Source organism: Brachypodium distachyon, chromosome 1, assembly GCF_000005505.3.
Source record: "Brachypodium distachyon strain Bd21 chromosome 1, Brachypodium_distachyon_v3.0, whole genome shotgun sequence".
Lineage (NCBI taxonomy): Eukaryota > Viridiplantae > Streptophyta > Magnoliopsida > Poales > Poaceae > Brachypodium > Brachypodium distachyon.
Genome location: NC_016131.3, coordinates 67,135,921 through 67,152,073, shown reverse-complemented (window position 1 = coordinate 67,152,073; position 16,153 = coordinate 67,135,921). Strand labels below are relative to the sequence as shown.

Below are 16,153 nucleotides of genomic sequence, written 5' to 3'. Positions count from 1 at the left end.
AGAACAAGCCTGGTCAGAATTGGCACTAGGTCCATAAGTTGCAAATTAAGCGTGGCGCATCAACACTTGGATAGTATTACCTTTTCCATTTAAACTAAGCAGCTAAGCACATCCCGTTCAAAAAGAAGAGAGCAGCTAAGCACATACACGGTCCTTGGCAGAGTAGCTCCACCAATCGGCCATAAAACCCTTCTACTTAATCACATTCAAGATGATGGCAAAAGAAAAATGCCATTTAAGACAAACTAATCTTCAAAGGGAAACCGTGACACGAAAGGTCGGAAATTTTCAAAGCGGCCGGGCAAGAAGAGTGAGAAAGTGACCAAACAACTCTCAACCCCCAACTGTCCACTTTAGGACTGCATGGACACATGAGAAAATCAAAACGGGAGGAACTGAGTCCAACCGAGTCCAACCATTAACTTCTGACCGCGCCGCAGCACCAGATGGCCTGGAGACCTTCAGAGGGACTGCATTGATTGGGCGGGCACTTTCCTGACGTGCAACTAGCTGGATTCTGATGACCGATGGATACGATGAGCTGATCGATAGCAGCCGGCTGCAGGAAGTAATACCACAGGACAAGGCACTATGGTATGCATATCATATAGGGGTAATATACGAATGGTTAGATCAATATGTAGGCGTGTTAAACGGAGGTCAACTCACATGTCCACATCAGAAATTATGCGATATGATGCCAACAAGTCTAATTTTGGCAAGCATGCTTTGTCTTGGCCCACCCCAAGATTTCTCCACGGCCCAAATATCATAGCAAAATAGGAAGCCCATATCATTTCAAAATCCACATGGCCCAAGCTCCTGGATAAGCCACTAGAGGCGAGGATCCAAAGAAACCTAAATTGATGATGGTGGCGCTGCGATCTCCGTCGAGCAAGCTCCTCCGACAAACGCAACTTGTCTGCCAGGGATATAGATCAAGCTTCTCTAACTCAATTATTAAAGCATCCATTCAAGTTTCAGATTATGCCAATGAATAACGGGGTGACAATGTTTCTCTCCAAAGCTCAAACAGTTCTTTTTTCAAACACTTTAAATTGGAAGAGGTAATTGCACCTTCCTTCAAAAAAGAAAAAAAAAGAGGTAATTGCACCACTGGCCCAACAAATTCAAAAGTGAGAACAGTTTTGTTCAACAAGTTGCAAAATGAGCCAAACTAGTCCTACAAGTTGAGATTCGGATTGTTTAGAGGTCCAAACTAATCAGGCATTGACACGTCTCCTGGCCCCTGCGATTATTGCGCATCCCACTCACCTCCTAAGACGTCCAGAGAAGACGGCGCCGGCGAGGTAGACGACGATGTGCGACTCCTAGGAGAAGTAGGCCGGTGCGGCGGATCCAGTAGAGGAAGAGGCCGGCGATTCCCGGGCAAAAATCAGAGAGAAGGAGAATGGCAGAGAGGGCTCCAACGGCGAGCAGGGTCGAGGAAGCTGGATCCAGTGCGGCGCGGGGTCGAGGCCGGCTAATTCTGCAGCAGCGGCCAGCACCTTGACGGCGTGGGCGCAGGTCTGTCCTTGGCGGCGTGGTGGAGGAGCATATCCAGCGTCGGGGCCGCTCCAGCATCGGAGGTTGGGAAAGAAGGGGTGGGGGTGGGGTGAGAAGGAGTGGGGTGGGATGGCGTCCGGAGAGATGGAGGGGGCCGATGCAGACCTCGCCATGGTCGGCGCGCTTCAGCGGGAACATGAGCAGTAGCCAGCGGGGCGGCACCGGCTTGAGGTTGACCGCTCAATGGTGGGGATTCTTGAAGGCGACGACTGATGGTGGCCTCGAAGTCGACGCTCTCGGGCCCCGTCTCCCCCGTCCTCGTGGGCCTGGCCCTCGCAGCCGGCCTCTCGCACTTCTCATGCTCGACCTTTCTGCCAACCGCCTCACCAACGCGCTCCCCTCCTCTGCCTCATGCGCCACCACGTTTCAGGAGCTCTTCCTCGCCGCCAACTCTTTCACTGGCGCCCTCCCCACCGCGCTCTTCGGCCTCGTGGGCCTCCAGAAGCTCTCCTTCGCCTCCAATGGCCTCACCGTCCGGCATGTGTAGAAATTGTTCCTATCCAGGGGGCTTTTTTGCAAAATTTTCACGGCCTGACGGGACTCCATCTATCTGCCACGTGTCCAATGCGGACTAATTGGACCAAAATGATCACAAATCTCAACTTCTGAGACTAGTTTTGCTCATTTTGCAACTTGTTGGACTAAACTGCTGACACCTCAGAAGTTGTTGGGCCAGTGATACAATTACCTCAAATTTGAACAATAAGCAAGATTCCCTGTCCCAACTTTTTTTTTCGAAAAGGAGGTTGATAACTCCGTTCCCTGCATCATCAGAATTATGCGCACGACCAAATTCCCTCCCAACTGTACATGGATTGGTCATTTGAGTAAATATAATTTGTGGGTAAACATGATAGCATAACCTTTGGTTGTCTATGTAAAAATGAGTATATGAAGTGGATTATATAACAAGCTTATCTGTGATGTGAGTCTGTGAGTGGAAACTGAAAGATTTCTCCCAGTTCTAATGGCTTAACTTTTCCGTTGTGGTTCAATAAGGGAAAATGTCAGGCCAGACTACCTATACTGAAGGTGGTGAACAGCAGATATGCCGGAGAAGAGTATGAAAATGTGGCCGCATGATGTGTCTTAATAGGGCATACTTTGCTCTTTGATTTTCCCCTGCGATGGATTTCTTTTGGTGGAGTGGTTCAGTGTCAGCGAAAACCCAAAGGTCTTCAGCGCTGAAGTTAACCAGCTACTAGCTATGCTAGGAGATCTCCTTGTTGTCTCAAGAGCACAAAAGCATAAAGACGGAATTTCCAACATTATTTCACACGCACATCACATAGGTCGAGAAGTTGTATACTTTAATAAAACCACTCTAATCCGAGACTTTGTGCTCGTTATCATCCCTAGCTAATCACCAAGTGATACATTGGAACCGGTGACTTCAACAACTCAACATTAGTACCTTTGTGCCGTCATCATGTACCACTCCATTGCTAAGTCTCCCTATAAAAGGCCTCCCAGTATTGCCACATGAACAAACACAAATACAAACGCACAGCAACCTCGCACACATACATACTTCTGACTTTCTGAGCAGACAAGGAAACCCAATCCAGTAGCCATGGAGCTGGTTTTCTGCATTGTCATATGCCTCTCGTTCGCCTTTCTCCTCCCTTCCTTCGCCACGGCAACAGCGCCAACCGGAATGATACAGCGCGAAACCAAGCAGCAGATTCTCGCGAGCATCCCGCCGCACTGGCAGGAGAACCCCGTGCTGTTCCTGACATCGCCGTCCGGCAAGTACGGGGCCTACTTCATCCGCAGCCAGACCGCGCCGGGCGCCGGCGGCCTCGGAGCCGACTTCTGCTACGTGGAGGTGCTCGACACCACGGAGCCAGGCGCGGAAGGCCGGAGCGTGTGGGAGTCGGAGTGCCTGGCGGTGAGCACCGTGAACACATGCGCGCTCGTGTTCTCGTGGAAAGGACTCGAGGTGTTCGACGGGAGCAACTCCGTGTGGCACACCCACGACACGGAGTCAGACGACAACAACTTCCTCGAAACTCTGCAGCTGGTGGACGAAGGCGACATGCGCGTCCTCGACAAGGGCGGCGAGCTGGCGTGGAAGGCCAGCGACGAGCCGCGGGCCGCGCAGCACTGCGGGTTGCCAGGCTCGCCCGGCCTGGCTTCGGCAATGCCGCCGTTCGCTGAACCCGCCGGACAGGGGAGTGGCAACCTTCCGTTTGGACAGGAACAAGGAGGCAATGGCAACGGGCTGCCGCAAGCTGCAGGGTACGGAGGTGCGTCGTCTGGGCAGGGGCAGGCCGTGGAGGGAGTGGGCGAGACGATTGGATTTGGCAGCCAGCCGTTGGTGGACAGCAGCCCATACGACAGCGGTGCCCTGAAGCAGGGATGCACCTTCCTTGGGATTGGAGTTGCATTGGGTCTCACTGCCGTCGCCTCCATGATCCTGGGTATCTGACTCTTTTGCTTATGCTTTCTTCGTGTGATGCAGCGGTGGTTTGTCGATTTGTTTCTATTGTTTCTGGCGCAATAAGCCAGAGACGTGTTGTACGCTCGCGTTTGGGGTGGTTCCTTTGCAGGCTGCGGGCCTGCTGGTAGGACCAAATTGTGTTCGAGATCGCAAAATGTAATTTTCAGGCCGTGCAAATTTGTTTTGTGAGACTGGATTCGTGGGGTACTCGGGTTTATCTTGGGCTATGCCCTTATAAACGAAGGCCGTGCGTTCGTCTACTAATTTCTCGAAATGGATAACAGGCATGGTGTATGCGTATCATGTACTCCGTTCAATAATTCTTGTTGAAAGATTACATGTATCTAGACGCATTTTACAAATAGATACATCCATTTTGGGATAAATTTGAAACAAGAATTATATAACGGAGGTAGTATGTCAATAATTTGGTGTCATGTAGTGTGCATCCTACAACCACGAGTACAATTGTCTCTCGCTAAGTTTTTCTTTTAAATTCTCCTTCAACCACGTCAGCATCCAAGCTACAGTATATTGCTTAGAGTAAAATGCATCAGAGGTCCCAATTGTTTCGCAAATGTCCCAATTCAGTTCTAAATCTTTGAAACTGCACGTTTTAGTTCTAAAGGTTTCATAAGTGGTTCATCCCAGGTCCTATACTGGCTTCGGCGCGTGCCTGGCGCCTATGTGGCTCTTCGGGCCCACTCGTCAGATGCCAACGCGAACAGCTTTTTGCAATAACCCCCTCCCTTCTCCTCTTCTTTCCCCTGTCACCCCCAACTCTCTTTCTCTGCTCTCCTGTCTCCTCTTCTCCGCGACGTAGAGGCAACCCGACGGCGACGAGAGTGATGGCGAAGAAACCGCCATTGCCGGGCAGCAGACGACACAGGCCACTCCGCCGAGATGGCCCCAGTCCGGCAAGAGCCAGCCAGCCTCTGTACGGTAAAACCCTAGCCTGGCGGAATCTCAACCCTAACCTAACCTGTCCGGTGGGCTCGTGGGGGAGAAGACCGAAGGAGGCAAGGGGTTGTTTGAAAAAAGCCGTCCGCGCTGGCATCTGACGAGTGGGCCCGAAGAGCCACATGGGCGCCATGCATGCCCGAAGCAAGTATAGGACCTGTGATGAATTACTTATGAAACTTTTAGGACTAAAACGTGCAGTTTCAAAGATTTAGGACTAAAAAAAGAACTCGACTCCCTCGCGTCGCCCGCCTCTGGCGACACGGGGGAAACCCTAGCCGCCGGCCTTTGCTTCCCTCCCCTCCCTCCTCCCCCACCTCGCCGCTGCCGGAGGGGTTGCCGACGAAGCAGGGCAAGCCCAGGGAAGGCAGGCGGCGGGGCTGTTTCCCCACCTTTTCCGCCTGGTTCTGCATCGGGGGCGCAAGGCGGCCGGCCAGCTGCGGTGGGCTTGGAGCAGCGACGGGCGCGCGTGGCGGCGGGGTCCTGCGGCGAGGTGGTGCGGGCGGGCAGCGAGTCCGCGGGCCAGCGCGCTTCTGGGTGGTGCGGTGCATGGCGGGCCAGCGCAGCATGGAGACGTCGGATCTGGCGACACAGGCGCTGGATCCGGGGATGGTGGCGCCAGATCCGGTGGAATCCTTGGCGCGCGGCCGCCGTCCGTGGTGGGGCGGGCCCTTCTGGGCCTATGGGCCTCGATGGGTGGCAGTACGCTGCTGCTAGGTCGCTAAGGCGAGGAGGCCACTGGCGGTGCGGTTTTGGCCGCCGTCGGCGGTGTTGCGGGCTCGTTTGTGGCCTGGCGGGCCACGGCCATGCCGCCCCTTTTCTGCTGAGGTCTGATCCGGGGTGGGGGTGGCCAGATCCGGTGCGTGGGGCGGTTGCGGCGCCCTGGCCGGTGCCCGTGGTGGTATTGGCGCGTGGCTTTCGGCGAACTTCACCGGAGCTCGCAATGTTACGGTGGCCCCTAGTTCGGGCCTCTATCCGCTCCTTGCCGTGGTGGGTGTGGCGGGTGCGGGTGAAAGCTCTGCATCGACGTTGTCGGTGCAAGCGATGGTGGCGTCCGTGGACGTCATTTTCCTTCTTGAAGGCGTCGTTGTGCAACTCCACCAAATCCCACCCTTTGCAAGCGAGGTGTTCCCGAGCGAAAGCTCTGACTCGGTGGCCGGGTCGGGTAACGGCGACGTCCTCGGACGCCGTTTCCTCCTTGGAGGCGTTGCCTTTGGAGCCCTCGTTTGGCAGTGGAGTTTTGCTCGCTGCGGTGGGCTTGGTTGGAGTCCTGGTCTGGGAGTGCAACTTCATGCTGCACAGGCTTGCCGATGCGCGAGCCGCTCCCGTCGGACAACCTCTTTTGTCTCCGGTCGTCGAAGAAGCCCCGCTCTGCCTACTTTCTCTGGCGCAAGGAGCCGTTCCCTGTTCGGCGTCGTTGGAGTGGAGGAGGTATTCGTCTTTGCGGTGGCGGCTTGTTTAATTCCGTTCTTGTGTATGCACTTTGTCAGGGTTTTTCGCACGGCTTTCTTTGAATAAGCCGTGCATTTGTATCGGTTTTCGGGTCCGGTTTTCCTCATAAACAGGGCCAATTCCATTCTTCTAATCGAATCGCGGGGATCGACCGTTGCGTCCTAAAAAAAAAATTATGACTAACTTGGGACATTTGCGAAAGAATTGGGACCTCTAGTGCATTTTACTCTATTGCTTATTGCATACAGGAGTGCATTCATGCAAGAGGGCATAGGAGTGCACCCATAATTTTTTGATAGTATTTGGCGAGATGCATTTAAACTTCATTCGGCTCCCATCTTTTGAGGCTGGAATACTAAAATTCATTTTGGTTTCCCTCAAAAAGAATTCATTTTGGTCCAAAATTCGAATTGTTTGGCTAGCACAAAATATGCATGGTGCAGGAACTCAATCCGAAATTCCATGAGAAATCACACTTATAGCTAACCTTAATTCCGCTCTAAAAGACATCATTTCTTCGATGGATTACTCTCTCATTTTACAAATCGATGTAGAACATTTGGAAGGAGCGCAACGGGAGAATATTCCAGGTAGCGAACGCCCCAACTTTCGTCGACGCCTCGATGACCCGTGATGTTATCGACTCTCATAGGCTTTCCTTCCCTCCTGTGGCCGCGGTAGTGGAGTCGTCTGGTATTTTCTCTGTCCTATTGGTCAACCACGCTTGGTCCGATGTGGTGGTTCCTTTCCTTTTGCTTTTGATTGTTAAAACAAAGTCATTCCTACAATTCCAAATCGACCAACAGATTACGCAAGCCGCCACAAGGGTAAGTGTCGTGGTGGTGTCACGGCAGATGCCATATGATGGCTTAACTTGGGGCTGATGGACGAAGGAGGAACTGGAGGAGGGAGGACGTGAAGGAAAACACGCACAAATCACACAAGCACACACGGATCTGCCCAGGTTCGGAGCCCTGTTGCTGAGGTAAGACTTCTACTCCTGCTTTGTTGTATTAGCCGAGACAGGCAAGCTCAACAATGGCGCTCCTTGAGCTGTATTCTTGAGAAAGAACAAGAAAAAGGGGAAACCCTAGTTGTCTAAGTGCACCGTCCTCCTTTCTTACAGAGGGGTAATGTTCTATTTATAGGCCGCCATGTCACACTGACATGCGGGCCAAGTCTAACGCCATCTTCCTTGGGCCCCGCCGGGCACGCGGCTTGGTTCCCTCCCGGTAGCACCGCAGGGGACAAGACAACTTTACTTTTCCCTGTCACCCTGCAGAAAGTACCGCTATCCTCTGCCGGCTTCCGTCAGAGATTCTCTTTCGGTGCTTCCTCTCTGCAGTCGCCTGACGCCGGTACGCAGGCGCTGACTGCTTTTCTGAGATGACGACGACTCTGCTTTACTTTGCACCGCGTGGTCAGGATAAGACCGTTGAGAAATCTCGGCGACTTGTCCTTATCCTGCAAACTCATAAGATAAAATCAGGATGCCGGCTTAGTGTTAGTTTTGACTTTACAATGCCGGCATATATAACTATACCGGCTTTGCCTCTGTCATCTCGGCTAGAGTTGTGTCGCCATGATCCTGCCCGGGGTCATCCCCCCGACAGTAAGCAGATTTCTTATCCCCATAAACAAACGACCAATCATATTAATTATAACAAGAAGGACGAGGGCTGAGAGTCATGAAAGATCCACCAAAAAGCTCCACATGGTACAGATATTACTCCCTCTGCTCCAAAATGTAGGGCGTATAAATTTTGTTGATCGTCAAACTTTAACTTATCGCAAAAAACATCAACATATACTATGTCAAACCAACATACTATGAAAATATATTTCACAATGTGTCTAAATTCTAATGATCTTCCTTTGACAATGTGGATGTTGGTTTATTTTTATTATAAGATTGATCAAACTTTAGAAAAATTGACAATTAATAAAAGTTTACGCCCCTACATTTAGTAAAAGAGAGAGTAGTATTGAATAGATTCGTCAAACCTCTTTGCAAGTAAATAAATAAAATAAAGATATGTTTGTTTACTTGAAAGTCCAAACTTTGACTCTCCGAGACTTTGTGCTGTTTGCTTTGCTAATCTCCCACTGATACATTGGAACCGGTGGCTTCAACCACTCATCGTTGCCTTTACATCATCATCATGTTCCACTCCACTGTCAAGTGCAAAGTCTCCCTATAAAAACGACAGACCTCCCCAAGTACAGCCAGCGCAAACCCCCACATTCAAACTCGCATCTCAAGTTCTGAACCACACAGCGAATTCCAAGTCACTAGCCATGGAGCTCGTTTCCTGCATAATCACGTGCCTCTCACTCGCCTTTCTCCTCCCTTCCTACACCACCGCGACAGCGCCAACCGGCATGATAGAGCGCGAAACCAAGCAGCAGATTCTCGCGAGCATCCCGCCGCACTGGCAGGAGAACCCCGTTCTGTTCCTGACGTCGCCGTCTGGTAAGTACGCGGCGTACTTCATGCGCAGCCAGACCGTGCCGGGCGCGGGCGGCCTCGGCGCCGACTTCTGCTACGTGGAGGTGCTCGACACCACGGAGCCAGGCGCGGAAGGCCGGAGCGTGTGGGAGTCGGAGTGCCTGGCGGTGAGCACCGTGAACACATGCGCGCTCGTGTTCTCGTGGAAAGGACTCGAGGTGTTCGACGGGAGCAACTCCGTGTGGCACACCCACGACACGGAGTCAGACGACAACAACTTCCTCAAAACCCTGCAGCTGGCGGACGAGGGTGACATGCGCGTCCTCGACAAGGGCGGCGAGCTGGCGTGGAAGGCCAGCGACGAGCCGCGCGCGGCGCAGCACTGCGGGCTGCCCGGCTCGCCCGGCCTGGCCCCGGCAATGCCGCCGTTCGCGGAGCCCGTAGGACAGGGGAGCAGCAACCTGCCATTCGGACAGGAACAAGGAGGCAACGGGAACGGCTACAATGGGGTTGCACAGCCCGAGCTGCCGTTGGCCCCGCTGCCGGAAGCTGCAGGGCTCGGTGGTGTCGCCGCGCAGGGGCAGGTTGTGGGGGAGACGATTGGATTTGGAAGCCAGCCGTTGGTGGACAACAGCCCATATGACAGTGGTGCGCCGAAGCATCGATCCAGCTTGCTTGGGATTGGACTTGCTTGGGGTCTCAGCGTTGCCATTGCGTGCTTGGGCCTCTGAATTTGGTACTTCCACTCGTGCCGCGTGACGATATTGGTGATTTCTTGAATTGGTTTTTAGTTATTATTTCTGGCGCAATAAGCCAGAAAATGCGTGGTATTTGTGTGTTTGAACTTCGGAGTGGTGTGTTTTTCCTGGTTTCTACACTTCTGATGGGGTTGTATTATACATTCATGTTTGGAATCACAAGATGTAATTGTTTCACCATTCAAATTGTTTTGTAAGATTATCTTTTGTATAGTTTCAAAAAATGTCCAACATCTGCTAATCAAGAACCCTGGTTACTGTGAACTGTGTCTAACTCAGGTGATCTGGTTCCTTGTGGTGGAACTAGTCCACCCAAGTTCATGTCATAAACTTGACTTGTGTGTCATATTTATCTGAATTAAACCGGCACTATTTTTTCAATGATACATTTCCCGTCTGACAAATAGTTCCGCAAAGACAAAAGAAAAAAAATTGGTCAAAAAGGCAAAAGAAAAAAAACTCGCAGAGATACAGAGGTTACAGAGTCAACAACCCTTCCCTAAAAAAAAAAGAGTCAACAGACCCAATTGTCCCTTTCAACTTGCAAGCCAACCCGGCGGCCCCGTGCTATTGTGGGCCTTTTCATCGGCCCAGTAGCTGCGTCCTCCGGCCCAGTGCCCATCTCGCTGGCCTGGTCGTCGTACGTGTACTTCTGCAGTAGCCTCGCTGACAAAACACGAACGTTATATTATCCGCGCGTTCACGTTTATGCACAGACCGCACCAGTTATTTCACATCAATGTTTTCTGTCAACCTTGTGCAACGTACGTAATCCCCATGAGTCATGGCGCTCACATGGTTGCTGTAACCAACCCCTTTTGCCATACATAAACCATGCACCGTGCGTTGTTTATGAGCCACCCTGATAGATGAAGCACACCACATTAGTGAAGAAGCACACTGGTCTCCTTCCCCTTCTTTTGAAAAAAATTAAATTCGTGGGCTTCGTACATTTTTTCGATGCGAAAAAAATCCCACCCCATTTTGGCATTTTCTATCATAGAAACAGAAGCGAGAAACACATGACATACTGGTCTGTTGTTCAAAAACAGCCACCGACAGCACCATCCCCTAAAAAACGATTTAGAGCTCAACCAAAGACAACTTTCCGATGCATACTGCATTCATCTCTGACAGGGTACATTAGTTCATTTCTCTGAAAACGATTCATAACGAGCGTAGTTATACAGTACAGCTCGGTCGCTACGAAAAAAAGGTAGAATCACGGAGGAAATGATTATTGGATTAGTACTGAGAGTACTGACCTCCACTGGCAAATCCGTAAAATCATCAGTAAAGTATATTATTTTCTTCCCTTCGAGCTGTTCGCATGAGCAGCATCCAGTACCAGTTCTGCTTCTGCTGCAACATCAAGAGCTGAGCCCGGGGTCACAGCACCCTATATATATACCCATGCAGACCAGCCCCTTCTCCTCATCCAATCTCACCTGAGTTTCTTCCTCAGATTACTTCTTCTGCAGAAGTGGTAGTGGTGTTCTTCCATCATGGGGGCTCGGCTGGTTCCTCATGTGCTTTCCGGTGCTTTCGTTTTGCTCTTGGCCGTCAGCTTCGGCGCGGAAGTTTCCAGGGCCGAGACGGCGCCGGTCGTGGTCGGCTCGGTCAGGTGCTTGGATTGCTCCCCCAACGACGTCAACGCTGAAGATGCCTTCAAAGGTACTCGTATACATTTGGTTATAGCCATGAAAACTTGGTCTTTTTGCAAACAAGAAAACGTCATTTGGTTATAGTGGTGGTTTAGTTAACTCGCTAGGGATTTAATTTCAACTCACTTTCCAACAGACATATAACTACATACCGTCGAAAATATATACAAGTAGGAGCTTTTATGCCGAAAACATGCACAGAAATACAGTATATAGATCCAAACAGGCTGCTAAAAGCCCAATTGAGTATTATTTTTTTATCGTTTTATTATCGACTCGATTGTGCATAGCGTGTTGGGCTGTCACACAACGATGTGGGTTCCTTCTCTACTTCGGACGGCCCACAACGATGTGGAGAGACATTTCTAACCTTTTTTTTCCCTTTCATATGGCGCGTTGCAGAGCTTCAAGTAGCCATCAAGTGCAAGTCCGGCGCCGGCGAGACCTACGAGACGCAGTCACTCACGCACCTCGACGGCACCGGCGCCTTCAAAATCCCCCTCGCGGCCGGCCTCGTACGCGAAGACGGCGAGCTGGACCGTGACTGCTTCGCCCAGCTCCACAGCGCGCCCGACACGCCGTGCGCCGGCGCGGCGCCGCCCAAGATCGCCCCAGCGGGCGGCCTCAACAGCGAAGACACCGCTAACACGTACCTTGCGGTCACCGACGACACGATCTTGTCCCCCGTCGCGTGCGCCTGCGGCAAGAAGAAGAAGAAGCACTTCATGCTCCGTGGGCCGCCGCCGCCGCCCAGGCCGGAGCCCTCGTACGGGCCCCCGACGCCCACGCCGACCCCGACGCCCGTGCCCACGCCCTCGTACGGCCCGCCGACGCCCAAGCCGCCGGTGGAGGATGAGCCGGAGCCCTTCCACAAGAAGATGAAGAAGATGATGCACAAGAAGAAGCCGTGCCCGCCGCTCGTCGCCGACGACAAGACTCAGCTGCCTAAGAATTGATCGGCCTGCTCCGACGCATGCAACTCCTGCGGCGAGGAGGGGGCGGGATCAGGCGTAAGGCATTTGTGAATCGATCCATCTGTTTGTGCTGTTAGTTGATTGTGTGTGTTTTTAGTGCTTTGTTGTTTGGTTTAGTTCCTGCCGTTGTGCTGGCATTGGTGTTTCAGTTCGCTGCTTTGTTTGTGAAATAAAGAGTGCATGTTCTATGCAATGGCATTGTCGTGGACCTATGCTGGTAATCTAATCAGACCTTTGCATTTGGAAACTGGAACGGAGATGTGCATAGTTGATATGCTCATTTCCAGCATTCTGCTGCTGTTGTTGGAGGGGTTTGTTGCATCAAGAACACTCTTTGCGCAAACAGTCAAGAACATGATCATCCATTCGACCATCTAGAGGTGAAAACAGAGGACTTCTAGTGAAATGGGTTCGGAGAAAATCCTAAAGTGTCTGCTGCACCAAGATCCAGCAGGACCTAAAGTAGGAAAAAAATTGCATGGGCGATGGGTGCAGCGCGCGGCAGGTGCGCTAGATTGATGCCGCGCGGACGCGCCTTGCATTGGACGGCAGCTCGAATCGACTCGGCCATGTGCATCCCGTCGGCTCCGCATCGCACGATGGCTCGGCTCCACATTGACTCAGCTCGTCGAAGTCCATGTTGAATACGAGACGTCAGCAGCAGCGACCTGGCCGGCTGCCACGCCCGCGCCGCCGCGTACCCGCGCAGCAGCCGCAGCGCCGGCATCGACGACGCCCTGTACAGGAACGGGCATGCCTCCAGCCCGCCGCGGGTGGCGACGCCCGAGCTGCCCTCAGACCGCGCCATGGCCGACGCGACGGCCGCCCGGGAGGCGGCGAGGAGCAGGGGCGCGTGCCGGTCCGCACCCGGCCCGGCGGAGTGCAGGACGGCGGCGCAGAAGGCCTGGTCCATGCAAATTTTTTTCCTAGAGTAGCAGCCGTGCGTCTAGGGTCGAGACTCAAGATAGTACTTAAAAAAAATTACAGTTAGGAGAATAAAAATGGTTAGGTCTAAAATTAAGCTAATCAAAAATGTGTGATGTGCTTTTTTGTGGGACCCCATGGAGTACATTACTACTTTTCTGCACGCAACATTGAAGTATGTTCGTTCTGAATTTTTACTATCTGAGTGGGTGTCATCACAAATTTTCATGGCTATTTACTTAGTTTATTGTTCCCATTAAGCCGGAGTAATTTAGGACTTGCCTAAAATTAAGCACTCTCCAAGCCCTCTCACGCACCGAGTGCTCTCGGTGGCCCGATTGCGTAGTCTGGGATTTTCTGGTTGTCTTCGGAGAAAATTTCTTGTAACAGTCCTGATTGATCAAATTTAATGAAACCGTAGTGAAATTACACTATATTTGAATTTTTAATTTAGTAATGTTTTATTTCAATTTTACTAAGACTTTCGTTTAATTTCACTAAGATTTTGAATTAATATAATTTTTCGTTTCATAAAATTTGAATTTTAGCGATTCAGGGAGTGGGCTTGACGAAGGCCCAGTCCATAACTTTCGTGATGTAGCTTAGACGCAACTGCACGCAGTAGTTTGATGGGACGCTGCTGGTTAATAAGGGGCTCATAATGACACGGTGGTTCTAGACACGGAAGTCCTGTACAACAGCAAATCAGCTCTGCCAGAATAAAGTAATTTGCCCGCGGAAGGCCAGAGGCAGGTGGAACAGGCCGCATGCAGGGCACCCTGCCTGAAATCTCTACATCAAGAAGGCAAATAGCATTATCAGCAGAGCCTCTATCACTGTTAATCGCCGTGCCGTTTTCTTTGACTAATCACTAGTTGTGATCTACGGAGTATTATCTATCATGTATGACACTGAGGAGTATCTAAGCTAGAGAACCGTCCACAGTATTGTGTGATACAAGCAATACTGTAGCTCGTTTCTGAGAAATGAAAATTGCATCAGGAAAACCTTTTACTTGACATTACTAAGACTTTCGACACGGTTGACTGGGCTTTCCTCCTTGAGACCTTGGTGCGGCGTGGTTTTGGCCCGAAGTTCCGGGCGTGGATTTGTGGTCTCCTCTCCTCGGCTTCGACACGAGTGCTCCTCAACGGCATCCCTGGTGCGGAGATTGACCATCGCCATGGGTTGTGGCAGGGTGATCTCCTCTCACCAATGTTCTTCATTCTTGTCATGGATGTGCTCCATTGCATGATTGAGAAGGCCACGGAGATGGGCATCCTCTCGCGGCTTGCGGGGAGAGGTTTGACCACCGCACCTCCATTTTCGCCGATGACGTGGTTACTTTCCTCCGCCCCACTAGGGAGGACGTGGTTGGCTGTTTGGCGATCACGACGGATTTCGGTGCGGCGTCTGGGCTTCACAACAACCTCTCCAAGTCCTCTGCCAACCTTATTCGTTGCTCGATGGAGCAAAAGGCTTTGGTTGCTTCCCTGCTTCGGTGTGAGATCAAGACCTTCCCTTGTACTTATGTGGGGTTGCCTCTGGGGGTGCGTAAGCAGACGGCCAATCAACCAAGGCCCCTGGTTGACAAAGTCGAAGCTCGGCTTGCGTCGTGGAATGCTCCCTTGCTGTCCGGGGGGGGCGGTTGGTCTTCATCAAGTCAACCCTTTCTGCGATGCCTGTCTACCCCATGATGTCGCTTGACCTTCCTGGCAAGATCATCAAGGGGGTGGAGAAAATTTGCCGGGGATTCTTGTGGAAGGGGCAAAAGGAGGCCAAAGGCGGGCATTGCCTCGTGGCTTGGGATTCGGTGTGCTTGCCGAAGCAGTTGGGCGGGCTTGGCATCCCTAATCTCCACCCGCTGAATCTGGCCCTCCGGGCTCGTTGGAGGTGGTTGGAGCGAAGGGACGACTCCAAGCCATGGAGGGGGCTTGCCTTGGACACCCCCAAGGAGGTGGATGATATATTCGAGGCCGCTACTTCGTCCATCATGGGTGACGGGAGGAGTACTAGGTTCTGGACTGACCGTTGGTTGGGGGAAGAGAGAATTCGTGATTCTTTCCTGGCGCTGACGGCGGCCGTCCGACCTAGATTGGTGCGGCAGCGCACCGTCAGGGAGGTGCTTGATGGTGCGTGCATTGAGGATGTGGGACCGAATCTTGGGGAAAATGCCCTTGCGGAGTTCCTCTTGCTTTGGGAGAGAGTCCAAGGGTTTCGGCTTGATGGGACTGTTGCCGACACCCTGAGGTGGAATTGGTCTAACGACGGGGTTTACTCCGCCAAATCGGCGTATCTAAACCTCCTTGCGGGACGGGCGTTGGACCCTTATGCGACCGAGATCTGGCACTCAAGGGCTCCTCTGAAGTGTCGGGTCTTTGCTTGGCTGGCGGCGAGGAATCGGTGTTGGACGGCGGACCGTCTGGCCAAAAGAGGCCTTCCGCATCCTGACCGCTGCCCACTTTGCGACCAGGAGGAGGAGTCGATCTCACACCTTCTTCTTGGGTGTGTCTTGGCACGTCAGGTTTGGGATACCTTGTTCTCGGCTTGGGGACATCGCGAGTGTGTGCCATCTGCAGGGGCCTGCCTGCGGGATTGGTGGTCCACCTTGTCCTTTCAACGCCGGGCACGGAAGGACTTTCGAACGGCCACCACTCTCGTCCTTTGGACCATCTGGTGCCACCGGAACGATGTGGTCTTCAATGGCGCGTCTCCTTCGGTACAGAAGATGTTGTTCATCATTCTTGAGGAACTTGGACGTTGGGAGAACGCTGGGCTCCTTAGGGGTAGGGTTTCGGTGGCGGCCTTTAGGACGAGTAGGTTGCTTCTCGGCGTGTAAGTGTTTTCTCTGTTGTTTGCCACTTTGTGGTGTTGTATTGCCGCTTTTGCGGTGTTCTACTAGCCATCTGGCTTTTCTTTTTTAATCGATGATACACCCGCTGGGTTGCATTCTGGAAAAAAAA

The 16,153-nt window shown here is 52.1% G+C and overlaps 3 protein-coding genes across 3 annotated transcripts; all 3 read left to right on the top strand.

The window, feature by feature from the left end:
* The first annotated feature begins 3,060 nt into the window (after positions 1-3,060).
* Positions 3,061-4,309, top strand: LOC100823028. Its single transcript, XM_003561782.4, has one exon. It carries the CDS (start codon positions 3,140-3,142, stop codon positions 3,995-3,997), a length of 858 nt encoding a protein of 285 aa, XP_003561830.1. The 5' UTR covers positions 3,061-3,139; the 3' UTR covers positions 3,998-4,309.
* Positions 4,310-8,655: 4,346 nt separating this feature from the next.
* On the top strand, positions 8,656-9,869 carry LOC100822369. Its single transcript, XM_003558330.4, has one exon. The coding sequence runs from the start codon at positions 8,720-8,722 to the stop codon at positions 9,599-9,601; it is 882 nt and encodes a 293-aa protein (XP_003558378.1). The 5' UTR covers positions 8,656-8,719; the 3' UTR covers positions 9,602-9,869.
* A 1,176-nt stretch (positions 9,870-11,045) lies between these two features.
* Positions 11,046-12,507, top strand: LOC100822059 (proline-rich protein 4). Its single transcript, XM_003558329.4, has 2 exons — positions 11,046-11,302; positions 11,695-12,507. The coding sequence occupies exons 1-2, from the start codon at positions 11,134-11,136 to the stop codon at positions 12,246-12,248; spliced, it is 723 nt and encodes a 240-aa protein (XP_003558377.1). The 5' UTR covers positions 11,046-11,133; the 3' UTR covers positions 12,249-12,507.
* Positions 12,508-16,153: the final 3,646 nt, after the last annotated feature.

Excerpts from the sequence above, each read along its gene's own strand:
- LOC100822369 (XM_003558330.4), top strand. The coding sequence starts at position 8,720 with ATGGAGCTCGTTTCCTGCATAATCACGTGCCTCTCACTCGCCTTTCTC.
- LOC100822059 (XM_003558329.4), top strand. The coding sequence starts at position 11,134 with ATGGGGGCTCGGCTGGTTCCTCATGTGCTTTCCGGTGCTTTCGTTTTG. Across the intron at positions 11,303-11,694 it reads CGCTGAAGATGCCTTCAAAG|AGCTTCAAGTAGCCATCAAG; the intron begins GTACTCGTATAC and ends GGCGCGTTGCAG.
- LOC100823028 (XM_003561782.4), top strand. The coding sequence starts at position 3,140 with ATGGAGCTGGTTTTCTGCATTGTCATATGCCTCTCGTTCGCCTTTCTC.